Genomic DNA, 19,238 nt, shown 5'->3' on the forward strand with positions numbered 1-19,238 from the left:
TCCCTCATGACATGGTCCATGATTTCGTAGATAACTTCACTGAAACATTTGAAATGACATAATTGAAGACAAAACTGTGCATGGTGGGGGCGCGGGTAATAGTTACTTTAGGGCACGAGTTATAGTTATTTGAGATAATTGTAACTGCTGAATTTCAGTTGTTTTGTAAGTTTAAAACTGTAGCATTTTCAGCTAACTATAGAGTCCCTTTAACTTATATTTTTTTCAGTGAATTTCTAAGGTTATTGTTAATGCCAATTAAGAACTTATTACCAAACCTAACTATAACGCCAGTTTAACCATTTGTTTTTTCAGCAATTTATATGTACATATATATTGTGTTCTAAATAGTATTTTCAAGCAAATCATCACACTGGGTGTAGATGTTCCATTATGAACTGCAATAAGTACTATTTTGTTAAAGAATAATCTAACAGCGATATTCTGGTATCGCACCACTCTAAGAAATGACAAAGGACACAATAATAGAGGTTGGGCACTTCTGGACTTGCTGGTGGATTTACGCCTAAAGACACTCCGTGGAAGAAGAACATCTAAAACACGGAGAAAGACAATTGAACCACGCATTGAATGTGAGGAACATGTTAATAGATTATATTATGGACATTGTGGAATACTTTGCTTGCATTCATGTGATGGCCATTCCGGGCAAAGTAGCAATTAATCTTAATGGTTTGGCTCTTATTTTTAAGATGGGGGTAGCAGTGGTCTGGAATACACACTAAAGCAGTACAAGGAACAGACAGCAACATTACCAATAAATTCCCTAATTTCTTGCGGTTCAGAGGATTAGAAGGGATGAAGACAAGAATAAAAACTTGCATCTGTTCAATTTAAAGACAAAGGGGAAACACAGTATGACTTGCTTTGTCCACTATGGATCAGGAAACTGTCTTCAGAATCTTTGTTAGATTGAGTTTGCCCATTTAGAGAGCAATACATCATTTTGACTGCATTTCATCTCATCCCATGTGAATACGCATGAGTTTTAGCAATAACATGAATTGCATACTCTTCAGTTGCTTCCTTCTACTCAGTAAAGTTCACTTTTCACCTCAATATTATGATGATTTTCCCTATTGCCTTGTCATGCCCGGTGATCACTTTAAACTCATGCAACATCTCATTATGTGAAAACCATCACGCATTGCTCTCCTATGTTTCGGTTTTTCACATGGATGTCCTACAACTAAGATTTAGGGATCACCTAATGACCTGCAGTTGGCTTGCACTTTATATGCTTCTCACATTTGGAGCAAGCAAGCTAGAATGGCTATGTCGGGAAACCAATATAGGAAATTCCTTAACCGTAATTTAAGATCATTTGTTAATCAGTGCATGCAACCAGAAACTAAGCCAGTTTTATCAAGAAATTTGACAGCATAAAAGTGACATTAGATTATCAGGATATCGCCTGTATCTCCAGTGGTGCAATGTGTTGCATAACAAAGTCTTGGCAGCAAATAATCTTCCTGCTTTACTTCCTGTAGTGAGATGTATAAATGTCCAGCGTGTGGTTGCAGCAGTCATCATTCTGAGCCTCCGGAGAAGAGTCTACTAGCCATAAGAGACCCAGAGTCACAGACAGCTTGAAACCTTGAAGACCATCATGTCTGCGATGTGGATAAGCCTTGGCCTGCTCTTCTCAGGCCTGCTTCATGTGCAGGCTATGGAGATTCCAGTCATGAGCAACTTTGACCCTGAGAAGGTAACTATCATAATTGTGTTAATCTGCTGCACATATCTCAAACTTGGAAAATGATCAGGTCTGTGAGGAATAAATGAGGTGCACAGGACTCACTACTTAATGCATCATCTCCAAAGCATGTTCATTTTAAACTGAATAACTTTGATCTTCCATGGCAGCAAATTAGATCTTTATTTGCCATGCACTGCAACCCTGCTTTCAGTCACCATTAATATTCTACTTTGGGGCCTATCACATATTTTCCAATGTTGTCAGTCCACTCTTCAGTTGTTCTAGACAATCTAGTATGACAGGAAACACACCTCTTACAATGCACCTCAATCCAGTCCTGAATTAATTCAGATATTACCCTATTGCATTATAATACACTCCTTCCAAATACATCTAATTTCAATCCTCAATCACGCTATATCCTAAATAGCCTGTTATTAAATACTCATTCCTTTTAATGCATCTCAAATGTTTCCCCAGCATTACATACACATACACATTCCATCCAATGCAACTCAATTGAATTGTTAATCACCCCAGGTATTCTGATGTGGAATTGTAACACACTCCTCCCAATGGACCTATATTGAATAATTATTCACCTGACCATTTCAGTTATTTTCACAAAGGGATCTGACACAACACTTCTCAAGAACTCTATTCCAGACATGCACTGTTTCAAAAACTGTATTTTGTTGCAGTAATAGTTGGCAATACTTGCCTTCTGCCTGCACCACTTCTGAGATTCAGATTCTGCTAATTGTGATAGCACCAGGGTAGTTTTGGTGAGTCAGTCATTCTTGGTTTCCTTGTAACGTTGGCACCGTCAGACAAATCTGCATGAAACTTTAAAAACAAAATATGTCTTGGGATGTTTAATGCAGATCCGTCAATTTAGGCCCAAAGATAATCAGTAATTCACCATTTTATTTCCCATTGGAAGTTTTGCTTTTTGACACAGAAAAAAGCAGTTGAATGGAATGATGAAAATCTTTGCATGGAGTTAGAAATGTACTTAAGGAAGTGCCTCTTTTGTTGTGATACAAATCTGGTATAAATCTGGTTAGTGATTTTTGAGAGGGGCTCAGGTTGGGCGTGAAGGCATTGTGGCAGCCAATACAGGACTCTTGGACATTTGAAAGACTCATAAGGGGGCAGTGTGAACACACCTTGACCACCAAACCGATTTGTGTTAATTCCAGAGGGAACGACCCAAGCGTTTAAAATAAAAATAAAATATATATTTTCTTGTGGGATCTATGGATTCTCGAATCAGAGCAAGGCATTCCTGTGTGGATTTAAGGACCCTCTTAAGATTTGAGGATCAATCGAGGATCTCTAGAGAATCCTCAGATCTGACATGATCCAGGGAAGCTTTCAGAGGTGAAAGGCAACAGGGCAGGTAAGCTTACCCTGGATCTACATATCCCATTTTGAATCCGCAGGTTGAAAAAAAGGCAGGAGGGCTGATTTACAATTTGACGGATGGTACACCCTCTAAACGGGTGGCAAAGGATATTGCCTTCCCATCCTGACGGACACAGTATGCCAAATTTTGAGATGATTGCTGCTGGCCCATTGGTCACTTTTGGTCACTTTTGTTTACTGAAAGACACTGGTGATGCCTTTCAATGTCCAAAAAGTATAGTGGTTGGCCGCCGGTGGTTTTGACAGTCATTCAACAAGGTTTTTACATTTTATTGTCAGAACCAATCTTCCAAAGCAAGAGATTGTTTCAGAAAAATACAAAAAGAATATTCCCCTCACCCTCCTGTCTTTCATTTCCCAAAGCAGGAGTTTGTTTTACAAAAACAAATTAAAAAAAAGCCTCAACTAGGAAATTTTCTCCCAGCATTGGTGGGGCTTTACTTTTTTCCGTCCCTCTGTGCCAGGTTGCTCCTTGAACACAACAAAAAGACTTCACACCCGTTAATTGTAATTTCATTTTCATGAAACAAATAGTAAATGGAATTATTCACTATTTGTGAAAAAAAAGAATTGGCACAGGAAACTGGAGCCTCAACCAACATCTATTGGGCCAAGCCACTCCTGTGTTCCAGGCACTGTTCTTGCCACCTCTAAGGCCAGAGATCGCAAAGGCAATGCCAGGAGTCCCAAGGGACAAGCCAGGGGTGTCATCTGTGACCTTTGGTGATCCCTAATTGACTTCCATTACCGACTATGTCGACGGAAAGTTTTTAGTCCTCTTGTCTCTAAATGAGGGCGGATGGACCATAGGATTGGCGGGCATGGAACTCTGTTGCATTAATGAGAGAGTATATTGTCCACCAAACTCTAAATCAGGCTTAAATAACTTGAGATCCACCCTGCTGTGCTTAATCCCAAGCAAAATAGGCATTAATAAAAATACACATACTAATCCTCCAATAGCTCTGGCAAGGGCAGAATTCAGACAATTTAACTGCTTCAGAAAAAAATGATATAGTGACAAGGAAATACAAACCTTGCTAGAACTATCTGAAGTGGATATCAGTGTCATGACATAAGAATTGGAAAAACATATGAAAGAAAAAGCAAAACAGAAGACAGTTCAGAGCCTAATGAAGAGTTCATTTCACTTCTCCAAGGCAGCAAGGTAAAATAAAAACCGAAAGACAGTTCTTAAAACAAAACAGGATGTTTATACTGCTGCATTTGTGTGAAGGCTCCGCCTAGGAGAGCTCCTTACACTGCAACCCCAGCTGCTAGGCAGTTATCATCCTCGATGTGGATGCAGAATCATATGAACTCCTAGCACTCAGGTGATTTGTTTCGAAGTATAAAAATCACCCTAAATCAAAAGAATATTCCACCCAACTGTCTAACGACTTTCAGTTTCTAAGAATAAGAGAGGTTTTGACATCTAAACAAAAAGGGGCAGATTTACAAGGTCTGGCGCATCTTTGCAAATCAGCTGGGATGCTCCAGAACACTTGCGATACGCAAAAGCACCCGTGCACCACCACTGATGCGCCGCACTTACAATGAGGCATGCCGTGGCGCAACGATGGCAAGATGCGTGTCGCATCCCCCGGTGGAAACGCGGAGCTCCAGCAAGGCTCGTGGCTGCCCTATGCCTAACATGCTGTGTCACTCCTTACGCCTGCTTCAAGCAGGCGCAGCCTTTTGACGCAGCATGGCCGTAAAAGTGACTCCGTGAAATCTTGTAGATTTCACTGCGTTACTTTTACGAGGTGTACCTGCGAGGGAACGCCCACCCTGCGCCGGAACGCCCAGATGAATCCTGACGCAGGATTCATATGGGGAAGGGCTTTACAACTTGACGCATCTCCCTAGATGCATCACGTTGTAAATACGGCACAACACGGCGCATGGCTTATGCTGCTGCTGCGTCACAGAGGTGATGCAACAGCCGCGTAAATGTGTCGCAAGGGGCTTGTAAATCTGCCCCAAAGTGCTCAAAGCAGAAGGCGAATGAAATAATAGAGACTCTTCTGACTCTCATGGATACAATGCAGCAGAGAAAATCAACTGGGCCATTAATCCCCGCCCCCGCACAGTCTTTAATAAGATAATGGGGATTAACAATGGATCCGTGGCATAGCTGAAATGCCCAATTTACTGCAGCAGGATATCTCTTTCACCTAGGAGTACTAATAAATATTTTTGGTTGGGAAAGCATATACATTAAAAATAGCTTGGAATAAACTGTACATGCAAATGCACAGAGCGTAACATGCTGTTTATTGCCATTATTGAGGGAAGATCAGGAATCATGGTTTGTACAAAGCTGCCTCTCATGAGTTCTCCTCCTTCCCATACTCAGATGTGTTAAAAGATACAATAATACATTCATTGATTCTCTATTTATACTATGCTCTGCGTGTTTGAGTGTTTTTATTCCGCAAAATACTGTGGGATTATCAACAACCATATTTGACAAAGAACCATGAAATATGGGACAAATGCTACCATTCGCAGAGAAAAATGGATCTCATCATCATAATGCCAGTCACAAGCCACTCTGCAGAGCGTTATCATTGTCATGGCTAGTATGATGTGCATCATGAATATTCATATTATGTGACAAAGTTATTTAAAATATGTCAAAAATGCAATTTATGTGACACAATCTCTTCCAGTATTACTTTCATCAGTTTTAGTTGAAAACCTAGGGCCAGATTAAAAAAGGTTCCTTACACTTTTGAGTAATTTACACATTTGTGTAGGTTTAATACATTTTTCGGTATTCACACAATCTGAGTCTATATTTACTTCAAAATTGTAACGTACATGTCTCCACCAAACTGAAGGGCCTGGGGTCTATTCATGAACTGCAGGGTTTAGTCACAAAGGTAACTAACACTTTTGAGTAATTTACATATGTTATTTACTCTTACACATTTGAGTAACTTTACAGTCGGATTCAGTGAATAGTCAAAAGTATTAAAGTTAACCAAAGTGTAAGAGTAACTCATATGATGTCACCAGAACCTAACAGTGGGAATATTGGACCATATTAAATAATTACCCAATATGTATCCTTTCTCTATTTCTCAGCTGCTCTCTCTTTCTCTCCCTTTCTCTCTCTTTATATAGACAAAACAGTGGCAGCGATTGCCCCTCTGTAGTTATTGTTAAGTCTAACTTTCAACACCCTTGATGACTGCTTGACAAACCTACATTAAACTCTAGAAAAGCAATGCTCATCAATGGGGTAGCATTTCCAGGAACTCTGAAAACAATGCACGTTCTTCTTGTACTAAACTATTGGGCCAGTGTTTTGAGTAATACCACTTTAGAATCCTGATCTAGAAGCAGTTTTCTCCTGTACTAGGGCCACCAGTAGAGGTGGTTCTCATCTGCCAGCTCTAGCGTGTCTGCATTCTGGAGACTTTTGATTGTCCCTTCTCTTCCAGATTCTAGGACTGTGGTATGCTGTGGCAGTGGCATCAGACTGTCCAGAATTTGTTCAGATGAAGTCAGGGATGAAGATGCCCATCACCAAATTCAGCTCACTTGAAGGCGGAGACCTGTATGCTGCCACAGGCGTCCCTGGGTAAGTCTTAGACAAAGCACTCAACAGTAGTGTAGTCTGGCCGATCATCGTCTATGTACTCGTGGTGGGTTCGCAGGAGTTGTGAGCAGTGGCAGCATCAACAACAAGCCAAGAGGGCAGGGGCTGGATTTTGAAGCTCATGTTTTAGCACTTTCACCAGAGATGTGTTGGGGGGGGGGGGGCAAGCCTCCACAGCCTCATTTTTGGGTGGGCTAGGATAATATCGTACTGGCACGTGTATCTCGCCGAGGTCTATGAGGGCATGACAGGCCGCTGGCTCATGTTTGAGGGGCAACGGATGGCCTCCAGTCTTTATTCTGAGGTTGGGTGGGGCAGAGCAGAACTCCGCAGAATTCCGCAGAGTTTTAATGTAACTCTGCAAAATTCCACGTGGTACAACTCCACGATCTCTGGCCACCCCTAACGAGTACACTAATACCTTTCAGGAAGACTGAATAAATACTGGGCCTAATTGGTAGGTTGATGCATCTCCACCATGACTATTGAAAACATTGACTGGTAGCTACAGTATCATATTTGTTAAGTCTAGTGAGCTGGTGAACACTTATCTGCTAAAACAAATAATAAGGTACATATTTGTTCTTTGTCTACAACACAATGGAATACTAAATAATATGCAAGCTTATTTGTGTTCTTTTCCAGACCTTCAGGATGCATGAAGATGGATATGGAATACCATTTTGTCAAAAACGGTCAATTCACTCGAAGTGGTGAGTATCAACCATAGGGGGTGTCTATTCCACAATAATGGTGTGAGAAATGCGTGTAATTTGCTTTTGCATAATGAGGGGTAAAATTGGAAAAATTGCACATAAATATGCAAAATGTAAATCCATCATTTAGCACTATATTTGAGCAAAAAATACATATGCACATGAATTTTTGACATGAGGATCCCTTTTGGACTAAAAAGTGCATCACACAGAACAGCAACAAACAACAGCCACTCACATTGTGGTTGCTCGAGTTGTTCCTGCACTATAATTGTGCCACAAGTAGCAGCACAGTTTTGCGAAATTGTGAAATGGCATAATTTTGCGAAATTCCCATAAAGCATTTGGCAAAATTCAAAATGTTATGCAAATTAAGCCAGCCTAGTTTAAATGTCACCCAGGCCTACTCCATACAGTTACACTTTTCTACCCACCTGAATGACCTGTTATCATGTGAAGGTCAAACAGCAACAGGACAAATATCAAGGGAAACTCAAACATAACTGTGGGATCCTGTGCTTCCCTATTCCCTGCATGAGTGAGCTAGTGCGTGAAGGGCCTGATTTAGATCTCCGCAGAAGGGTTCTTTGTGCCAGATAACCCATCTGATGAAATATAAATCTCCTAGGAAATATAATGGGATTTATATTTTTGCAGACGGGATATTCGTCACCGTTGTGACTGGGTAACCTGCCCGCCGAGGTCTAATTGAGGCCCTTCGTTAAAGCATTTTAAACTAGAGATTGAGCAACATGCCCAGCTTCTGTGGTTCCTTTGCTCATAACCTCACACAGGCTTGTCAAAAGCTTTTGTGCAGCCTGAGTCATAAACATTCAGGGCCCTGGTTTACTGGTAGCATATCACTGAAATAGTGTCATCTAGTGGCAGCTAACTTTGCCTGCTTCATCAAGCATATATCATAAAAGCAGGCTGGGTGCTTATGTGGTACATATCTTGAGCAATGACCATGGAGAGCCCTGAAAAGAGCAGGTGAAGGTAAAACAGCCTTAGATGCCAGAGCCAGCTGCTGTCAAATTAAAGTGGAGGAGCAGCACAGGCAGAATATTTTGACCTAGTAGAAGGCACTGCCAAAAACCCTCAATACTCTTGGGCTCAACACCAATCCTTCCAATCCTAGTTCATTCCAACCAGTGTTTATAACGGGCCACGATTGAGAGTTCTGGGGTTGCGAGTTTCCCACAGTGCCTGTCAGTGAGTCAAAAGAAACATTTAATGAAAACAAACAGAATTAAAAGATTACTTACCAGCTGCTTTGGTCCACTGCTCCCCTAACCAGTCCAGACAATGCTCTCATGCTGGCAATACTATCAATCAGCATGAGAGAAGTGCCTGGATTGGTTGCAGAGGGCTTCCTTGGCACTCCCTCATGACATGGACCCTGTGCCTGTTCCTCTCCTGGATGTGCAACACGTTGCAAGACAGTCAGCCAAACCGGCATGGACACGTGCAGTGCCCACCACTGCTCCTTGCAGCTGCTGTCCATCACCAGTAATATCACTGCCCCCGATAGGCTGAACTCTGCTGGAAGGACAAGAAATAAAATTATAATAAAATTGTTATATTACCATTTTATTTTTCATGTTTGTTCCGCTGCTAGCAGATGGGTGATGCTCCTCTGCCTTAATTGAGGAGCCGACACATTCAGCTACTCAATCATTGTGTCAGCCCTGATCTGAAACATGAAGTAAAGTGAAGAAACCTATGACAGGTTCTGCTGGATTCATAAAGTGGATAATAACAATACCACTATCTTTCCACAGTTCTATTGTGGACATCATTTAGGGGTCCGTGCATCCCACCTCCCCCAGTACCCCTGCAACTTTGCCTGTGTATGCGGTGAGCAAAAAGCACTATGGTGTGGAAAAAGCTGCAGATTCCATCTTAAAAAGTGAAATACAAGTACTAATGAGTCAAGGCACATTATCCTACCTAATTTATTGTGAAAATCACATGGTTTAATGTTTGGCCTTCCAATTTTATAAATTGATCTTACATGTGTTTTTCAGATTGTTCTTCCCATTACATTTGGAGATTGCACTAAGAACAGTTCAAAAATGAAGTTTGATGTACACTTTGCTGCCCATTACTACCACATTTAAACATACTCCATGCCAACATCAAAAGCAATTGCCAACCAAGCATTCAGCCAGCACTGCCTTGTTCATGCTTAGTCATTGTTAGTCAGAGCCAAAAAGCTAATACGTTTTCATAATAAACCCTAGCAGTGTCCTTCCAACACAAACTTTGATACAATTATAAGAAATTGGAAGATCCTATTTTGGTGCCATAGTAATATATTTTCCACTTCTTAATTAAGATATATGCAAATTAATAAAACAGTAAAATAAGTTATGAGTAAAGACTTATTTAATGATATTGTTAAACCACAGCGGTTTCCATGAGGAACATAATTTTTAGACTACTCAAATGCGCTGTCAAGTGTCTTAATTATCTTTATTTAGTGGAAGACGAATGGCACTGTTTTGAGCTTGTTTAGCAAATTAGCTATTCTAATTCCGATATAGTGATTCTTTTTTGCTAACCTATTTTCATGTTTTTTACAGCACATTTACATTTTGCTTAATACATTTCATGTAATATGTACCCCTTTCCTCCACATTTCCTACAGTGTGAGTAAGCAGCTGCTGTTGTTTTTTTTCAGCTCTCGATAACAGTGACATCCGATTTGTCGATGGGGACCCTGAACTTAGTATCCTGGAGTACACCCAAAATGTCTCAGAAAGCGGCGATGCCTGCAAGATGGTGAAACTGTTAAGTATGTATCTATTTGAAACATCTCAGGAGAGCATCCTTGAACATTCACAGAGCAATCAGACAGCTCTAAATGCACACATGATGATGACCAGCCATAATATTCAAACAAATGTCGAACTCCATGCACCGTACAGGCATGTTCTTGGTGCAGGACATGCTTTTGCCTTCCTACAGTTTGTTGTGAAATTCAGGGGGAGATTTACTAAATTGTGGCACTGTGTTGCATTAAAAGGAAAGATCAGGACAACCCTGTGGCTAGTCTCCTAGTGGTGGCACACTGTTGGCTGCCTTGTACCAATGCACACAACCATGCACCATGGTGCAAGGGTGTGTGCCTGATGTCAAGCCTAGATTTTGTACTAGACTGATCTCCTTCCAGTAATAAATACCATGCTTAGTTAGTCATAGATGAATACTTTTAAAATCTTGCATTTGTGCTCTACTGTGCATCACAGGTGCACAATTGGATAACGATTGAGAAAAGTTGATTTTTCTCTAATAATACGCCTGCCTCCAAGAGGCAGTCGTTTTTGCCACAAAGTCCTGTTTTGTAGATAGGACTTTAAGTCAAAATCCATGGGGGGTTGCATGGGCAAGCCAATATACCTTCCACAGAATTACCCATTGATGCAAAGTAGCACAAAGAACTGCTTTGCATTGCTTAAGGGATACTTTCCAACACAAATCAGGATTTGTATTGGAAAGTAAATTCCAGTACAACACTTTGCATTAGTTTGAGTAACATTTGTTAAGTGAACTTGGTGTAAAGTGTCAGTAAATCTGCCCCTCAGTTTTCTGTCCAGCATACATCTGTCAGAACATGCTCCGCAGGATCCGGATGGTGAGATAAGGGTCCACCTCCCGACGTTACCAGCACCCTGAATATGTAACACAGGGTGCTCGCACTATCAGGCGAGGGAAAAAGGTAAGGGAAAGGGTAAGCAGGGAGAAAAGACTTGAAATGACAAAAACAACACAATGTATAAGCAGGGCAACATAAATGACTACTCTCATGAATTCTCGCTAAACCCTGAATACCTGAATATTGCAGCACGTCCTATGGGATGTTACACTTGGTATCCTATCTAGAAGTTTCTAGAAACGAACACAACAATAAAACATTTGTTACTGATGTCTTGCATATACTATATATGCTAATGTCTTTGATTTTTAGAACACCATAGAAAAGAAATAGTAACCTTCTCCTTCTGCCTGCTGAAGCTATGTTCTGAGTATTTCCATTTCCTTCACAATAAAGTAAAAATAGAGAATCCACTCTTTCTTCAAAGTGCTTCCCTGGTATGAACCTTTTACATGGGCTTCTTCACAAAGCATAGATATAACAACAAATAAGGATATAACGGGAACGTGTAGTTGTTACCACCACCTCCATTCCGTTTAATATTGTCCTGTAAATAGTTCGGCAGTGAGCTAAAGTCGGCAACACGTGGTTTACCACCACCACTGTGCTCTGCTCATATTTCCTCAAACAAACGCGGAAGTGAACCTTACCGGCAATGGGTAGCTGCGACCACTACTACCGTTCCGGGTGAAGCAGTAGCTACTGTGGAACTACATACGGCGGCATGTAGGACTTAACTCACCTCCCATAGCATAGAACTTTGTGCTGATACTTTCCAGTATAATAAGAGCACCAACAGATTCTCCTCACAGTTAACCAGGGGCCGATCTGTCAAATTAGATTTGCATACACAATGGGGAAAATGTGATGCTGGGAATCTTAACAGCATCATAAAGATAGTAGTCATTTTCAAGCATAAGTTAAATCATGCTGAATTTCATGACCTTTGAGTATTTTTGCAGTTTTTGTGATTAATATGAGATGATCACAAAAAAAATACTTTGCAACTTGCTCGTTGGTACTTCTCCTATCTTGTTCAAATTTGCACACCATCTAGGATTCATATCTCAGCTTAGTCATTCCATGACCTCACCCTTTTCTGTTCTTTTAGACTATTCCTAAATCCTTACTTTAGGAATGCGCTTTCTCTCCACATTCCTTCATACAGATTCTTTATTCTGACCGCTATGTTTTTAAGGACCTCTCGCTAATCTGGTTGTCACCATATTCCACAATCACATTGCTAATTCTGTTCTATCCCTACTTCTTTATGGAGTGATCCAGAATTCAGCCTTTGTCATCAGGCATAAAATACACACCACTCCTACTCAGAACTACTTTTCATCTTACCCCATATGCTTTCACTGCTATGATCACATATTTACTACCACCCTATAATTCATCACCCTAATATTACAAACATTTCAACTAAATACTTTATATAAAATCGCAGCATTTCTTAATTTCGTTTGAAACAATCTAAAGAAAGAGGAAATCCTAATGATGTCTTTTGACTTCTAAAAGCATACAAAGGAATATTTTTTATTGCCCAAGGCTTTAAATAAGGGATTTGAGAGTGGCAGCCCAACCAATGGCAAAACCCTCTTTCCAATAACACACAGTAAGACTGACAGCATGAAGCCTGCAATATAACCACTTGCCTTCCTGTAAAACCACCTGCTCAAACAGACCCTGGCACTGTTAGTCTCAGAGCAAGAGAGAGAGCGATAATATATTTGTCAGTAGCTGAGAATGATTGCCCTTGATTAACAGTAGCGCTTATTACCGAATAGGTTTAAACAATGTCCTCTCTTTAACAATATTAAGGCCCAGCTAAATTAATTCTAGATTTCATATTTAAATTCCTTGTAAAGGTGTAAGCTCTCCAAATATCTGAAAAAAGTCAACTGCACTCGACAGGCATGTTTATCATGCCTTATTTATTTTACCAAATTACTTTTTTTGGCTCTTGCATATTGTCTTCTCACAGCTGCTTCTTTCCTAGTTTCAGAATTATCAGGCATTCGTGAAATCTAATGAAACGTAATCCTGTAACTTCCACTCCTAGTTAATTTCAAGTGGATTTTCCATTTGGAAGGAATCCACTTTGACTATGCATATCCGAAATGTAAAATAGGGTTCACAATATCTTCTCTCGACCTGAAAATGCACTTAGTGCTGCATTTTACAGTAGTAGTTTTGTGCGCTTAATAACATGGGAAACTACCCACAATTCGTTTTATCCATTATTCACTCTCCTCCCCAGAATGCTGTCCCATTACTCTCCAAAACCCTAAATATAAGAGTATAGAAAAACCCTAAATATTTGCACATTTTCTACACTTTTAGATACAAACATTCTAATTCTAACTGGTAATAAGAATGTGAAATCTAAAACTTTATGACTTTCTTTGTGCAGGTAAGTTACACTAACATGACAAGTGACATGAGAAATCGTGACTGAACCCATTAAAAAGTTTGTTTTGTTTGTCTTCCTGATTTCTGTTTGCAGGCAGAAATCCAGAAATCGATGAAATCCCTGCTTTAACCATAGCACACTTCAAGATGCTGGTACCGGTAGTTGGGCTCAAAATGGATGACGTCATACACCTGCCAAGAGACAGTAAGCATAATGCATGCTGGTCATTTCTATACATAGAACAAAGCCTGGGCACGTGTCTCGCGCTCCTCGCTGATGCACTGTGAGAAATGGGAATCATCACCTGAGTGTATCCAATTGATCTAAGTACTCCTTAAGTAATCCATTGAAACCTAAATTCTGTTCATTATTTTTAACTTTTCCTTTTTCGACTTAATTCATCACACCGGAGACAGTAAAATTACATCTGTATTTTTTATTCAACTTTTCTTCACCGAATGTATGCTTGATCAGGCTTTGTACACCGATTCGTCTCTTACAGATGCATCAATAATGGAGTAAACAAACCCAATGCATTTCGAGCCTTCCCGGCTCTTCATCAGGGGTTTCTGTAACAAGATGGAAAAATCATCTTAGCTAACCGATACATTAAAGTAAACAGAAGTAAAATAACGTGACATTGACAAATAAGTGACAAAATAATAATAATAATAATACTGATGCTTGTATAGCGCGAACAGCTACCTCGCAAGGAGGTGTCCCGGCGCTGAAATCATAGATGTCAACTGAAATGTGTCGACCCATGACTCCACAGTGTCCACCCCGCAACTGAAAACAACTCGTTTTATACAGTCATTGCATGATACATAGGAAGCCAATGGCAGCCTCACTATCCAGATGCAACCACATTTACTAGTTAGGTAACAAAATGCCGTACAATCAGGAAAGATGGCTCTTTGAGGGCCAGCAGCACCCATCTATTTCATATGCTTAGACATAGCAACGCTACAAAACATTGTATTAAAATACAGGTTTAAGGCACTGAAACTACTGTGTTACACAACAAAACGATCTTGGGGTAGGGGAACATAGCAAGAAGACCGGGCAGCAGTTTTAAATAAAACAAAATCACCCATGATAGAGATAATGTAGCTAAAGTGACCACAAATGCACGTTATCTTACACATGTATTTTAAACCAATAGATGCCAGGTGAGCAGATTTCTGCTGTGGAGGGAGATCATAGATCACAAAGTATCCTCAGCAAACAATTAGAAAGCTTCCATTCGCCACAAATTAGTTATACCCCATGTGTTATCTGTGCATAGTATAAAAAAGTAAGAACTTTGTATCAAAGATCGTCCCCAGATTCTGCAATGGAAAAAAGGGTGGGTTATGGCCCTTTGCAGGCAATAAGTAGAATGGAACAGCCAATGGAAAGAATAGAACATGAAAGAGAACGTCAGTTCTACCAGCCTTGAGGGGCAGCTAGCTGCCGTCCAAGCACCCTCAGCCCTAAGGCACAGCAAGCTGACCTCTAGGCTACCTTATGGCACAGCTAGCTGTCCTCCATGCAGCCCCAAGGTACAGCCAGCTTACTGCCATTCTTCCTTAAACCACAGTTAGGTGACCGCCAGGCAACCTTAAGGCATAGATCCCGTTCTCCAGGTAGCCATAAAGGACAGGTACCTGTCTTTCAGGCAGAGCTGAGTGGTACTTGTGCCGTGCTCATGGACAGAGCCATGAATAAAGTTTGACTCAAGAGTTTGGAATTGATTTCATGTACATAACTCTGCAGACCATTTCCTTACATTTACTGGGCCAATCGATAGTTACATACATGTAATAAATTGGTGTGAGAACGGTAGAAACCCACAGCCCAGAGTTGTTTTCCGCAGAGGATAGATACTGAGTTTACTCATTCAAAGTCTCTGAAATAAAAAAGGACTTACATAGCCAAAGTTGGCTTCTGTGATACCAATCAGGCTTTACAGATTAATATTCAGAAAATAATTAGACCATAGGTCTCTAAAACATAGTAGTACAACACATAGATAAAACACACAACTCAACTATTCAATGTGGTTAAAAATCAATACATAACTACAAGAAAAGAGGGGGGTCCTAGGGGATGTTTATCGACAAATCATTGCTACTGCCCCTATACATATACAACTACCAACAACAGTGTAGCAATGGGTCAAGAAGAGAACTATATTGTATGTAACTGTCAATACGTGACATCAACTGTTAAGTGAACAGTGAAATCAAGCCTAGGGTACTATCTCTATGCGAAGAAAATTCCCATCAGATTACCAACCTGTCCCGCCCTACATCATCTGGAAACGTTCACCATGAAGGTAGATAGTCGTACCCTCAGAAGATTTGGCCAGACTTACCCTAATCTCACCAGTCTGTCCCAGTGTCAGTATAATATTTCTGGGCATCAAGTGGTAACTGAATAGCAGTGCTAACTAGTGAAAATCATAAGTTATTGAAGTGAAATGAGTAAAATTGGGTAGTGAGGTGGTAAAAATGTTTTTAATAGGCACCTCCTTACTCCCAAATTTTTAAAAACAGTGCAAGTAGTAGTATCAACAAATAACTACTAAGATAGGTGTTAGGTCGACATGTTTCTGCAGTTAGCCGGGGCCCACAGGTCTCCTACTGCTTCATCAGGACCATGAGTGCTACTGCTAAACTATTGTGAAACAAGTGAATTTTTTTTTTATCTCACCTGAAATTCTCCTATATGGTAGGAGAATGTAGCCCCACCTCACCTGGCTTCAGTGCAGGTAAAAAGGAGCACCGCTCTGTCCGTCGGTACCCCGGTCGTCCTTCAGGGCTCTCCCCACAGACAGCCCAGAAGGACGTCCGGGGTACCGACGGACAGAGCGGATATTTACAGTATGACGCATCATGTCGCAGGGAGTCACAGATACGTCAGTATTTCTGACGTATATGTAGGCGCAAAAGGGACACATTGGTGGAGTGTGTCACAAAAGTGACGCAACTCCAGCAATGTGTCCTTTCACATGGGGCAAGCCCCATGTAAAAGGGCCTGCGTCAGTCTTACGCTGCTGTGAGGCAGGCGTAAGATTTTGATGCATTTGAGTCCTAGAAGTGGTGCAGTGAAATCTCATAGATTTCACTGCGTCACTTCCATGACCCTTTCTTGCGTCAATACGCCCCCCTTGCATACATTATACCTGGTGCAGGTATAATGTGGCGCAGGGATTTACAAAGTGACACATCTACCTAGATGCGCCACTTTGTAAATATGGCGCAACAAGGCGCATTTTTTACGCCACTGGCGCGTCACAAAAAGTGACGTACCAGCGGCGTAAAAGTGACGCACAGCCTCATAAATGAGGCCCCTAATGTATTCAATGTTTGTTTGAACTGTGACGATGGAGATCGAGACAGAACACTACTAACACTACTTGTCTTTTTTCTTTCAGTGGACTGTGTCCCTGGAGAGTTTTAGGTAAGTTCATGTCATATGGCAGATGGCACTAGACTCGACTGCCCCATGAAGCACAAGTGGATGAGAAGCAGCATGAAAAGCTCATACATATGCTCTGCTTCTTAACAAACCATGAGTGATGCATCTAACTGACAGGATTAGGCATATCTGGCACTGGTAGACGCAGCTGGCACAAGCAATGCCCGCTCTGTCTACCAGTAACAGCTGGGTAAGAAAACTTATAGATATGAACTACAAGCAAGAATACACAGATCCAACATGGGTGGGCACAGCTGCTATGATCAGGTAGAAATCGTACAGGTGGGCAGAACTGTCACTGGTAGAACTGGCATCCATGTGCAGACCTGGAATCAGTAAAAAGCCCGGCATGGGTAGGAAGAGCTGGCAGGGGCATTCCCACAGGTAGGCAGAATTGGCAAGAAGGACACGCGCATCTGTGGCATTAATGAAAGACTTTCCATTTGTAGGACTCAGTACTAACATAACATTGGGCCATGCAGCTTTTCCTCTGAATAAATGCAGACATTTCTGTTATGGATTGTACCTAGTCATGAGCACAAGCATTCATGACCCCCTGCAAAACAGAAATACAAGGGAAGTGCAATGGATCCATGTAGGTTGAATAGTGCACGCTTAGATCTGCAGCCCCACATCACCTCTCATGCACCTCAGTCCTAGCCCGCCGCTCCCCCATCCCCTCCATTGCTACTATGAGATCCGGATGCAACAGCCAAGAGGGACTACCTTGTGGCTGCTTCAAGCTGGGTCCGTTTGCCTGTGTACTGGATTTTAGAGTAGACTCCTGATGGAATGTTGTGGAGAATAGTTCAATTCTCTTCTCATAACTGGATGTTGGGGGCTGTGGACTCTTTTAGTCTGTTTAAACAGTAGAAGGCCCTTTTCGACTTTTGTCATTTGTAAGATAATGCCAAACAAGCACTGGTAAAGCCAATTGTTCTGGCTTGCATTTTGAGTGCAGATGGAATCATTAACCGGATGCGCGCTAGCGGGTGTTCCCGCTGCGCGCTGAAATTTAAAAATCGCGCGTAACGTGACAAAGCCAGCTCGTCATGCGCGCAGCGCAGGTAATGCCCATGACGAGCAGGCTTTGTCATCCGCATCGAAGGGGTTAAAATACACTTCTACAGTGTAAAACAACACAAACAAATATTGCTTTCCATGTAGAATTCATACATTAGAAAATGAATTTAATGTGTGACAATTCAGTATGTTTTTTTTAATGGAAAAAAGTGCAATGATACACCAAGCAGCCACTAGTATGAACATGAGACAGAAATACTCCTCTGGGGGCAGTCTAAGCCTTCGCTGGGTCTATGTTAAAGAATTAGGAACAATAGGTCAGCAGACAGCGGCGATGTCAAGCGACATCTAACAACCAGCATGCTGCAATTAGATTCACTAGAAACCATTTCAAACCAGTCTACGGGAATTTCTCTAGCAGAGTGACGGGGATATAATGAGAAGAGATGCTCAGCACTCCTGATCCTGCTAACATCAATGCATTTCTCTTGCAGGGGATATACAAGAGCCAAGACCTCCTTTGAGAGCTGAAAAGAGTGGTCTGATGGCCACAAAAGCCCCTTTCGAAAACATCCTGGCTTGCTTTACCTGTTGTGATAACTTTCACTATACATGCTTTATTTTAGTATATCTCTGACTTCCTGAGGTGATAAATCTGCTCTGTATTCACATTAAATGCTTTAAAATCAAATCTGCTTGTCTGTGTATGATTACAAAAAATAGTGGTGCTCCAAAGCTGTGGCTATAAATTAAGGCACCAAACAAAACATCTCAGATAGATACAATGTATTGACTGGTGGACAGACAGAGAGAAACATTGCTGAACATGTGAAATGTTCCATTTTTCTTCCTAAGTTTCACTCTGAACTCAGCTCTGCTAGGTTTCCCAGATCCATGTTTGACTACCTGCTTTAGTGCAGGTGGTTTTTTGGAATTGTGGGACTTGTAATCTATTCCATTACAAAACAGGAGTACAAGTTCCACAATGTAAAGAAAAAACCTGAACAAGAGAAGCTCATCATGGAAAACTTGGCAGCTATGTCAAAGCAAATTCTTTTATTCTTTATTTTTTTTTATTTATTTCCAATAACAGCAACATTTCCTTAATGGCCAACCCTCTCTTTTCCCATGAAGCAACTTTCATCACTGGACACATACATGACATGGGATCACTGGTTTTACGTGGCACAACATTGCAG

At 41.1% G+C, this 19,238-nt stretch overlaps 1 protein-coding gene across 1 annotated transcript; it reads left to right on the forward strand.

The window, feature by feature from the left end:
* The first annotated feature begins 1,589 nt into the window (after positions 1 to 1,589).
* LOC147710499 (olfactory protein-like) lies at positions 1,590 to 18,703 on the forward strand. The gene is made up of 7 exons (XM_086920013.1): positions 1,590 to 1,729; positions 6,601 to 6,740; positions 7,404 to 7,471; positions 10,158 to 10,271; positions 13,645 to 13,755; positions 16,973 to 16,998; positions 18,534 to 18,703. The coding sequence occupies exons 1-6, from the start codon at positions 1,631 to 1,633 to the stop codon at positions 16,996 to 16,998; spliced, it is 558 nt and encodes a 185-aa protein (XP_086776139.1). The 5' UTR covers positions 1,590 to 1,630; the 3' UTR covers positions 18,534 to 18,703.
* The last annotated feature ends 535 nt before the right edge of the window (positions 18,704 to 19,238 follow it).

Source organism: Lissotriton vulgaris, chromosome 5, assembly GCF_964263255.1.
Source record: "Lissotriton vulgaris chromosome 5, aLisVul1.2, whole genome shotgun sequence".
Taxonomy (NCBI): Eukaryota; Metazoa; Chordata; class Amphibia; order Caudata; family Salamandridae; genus Lissotriton; species Lissotriton vulgaris.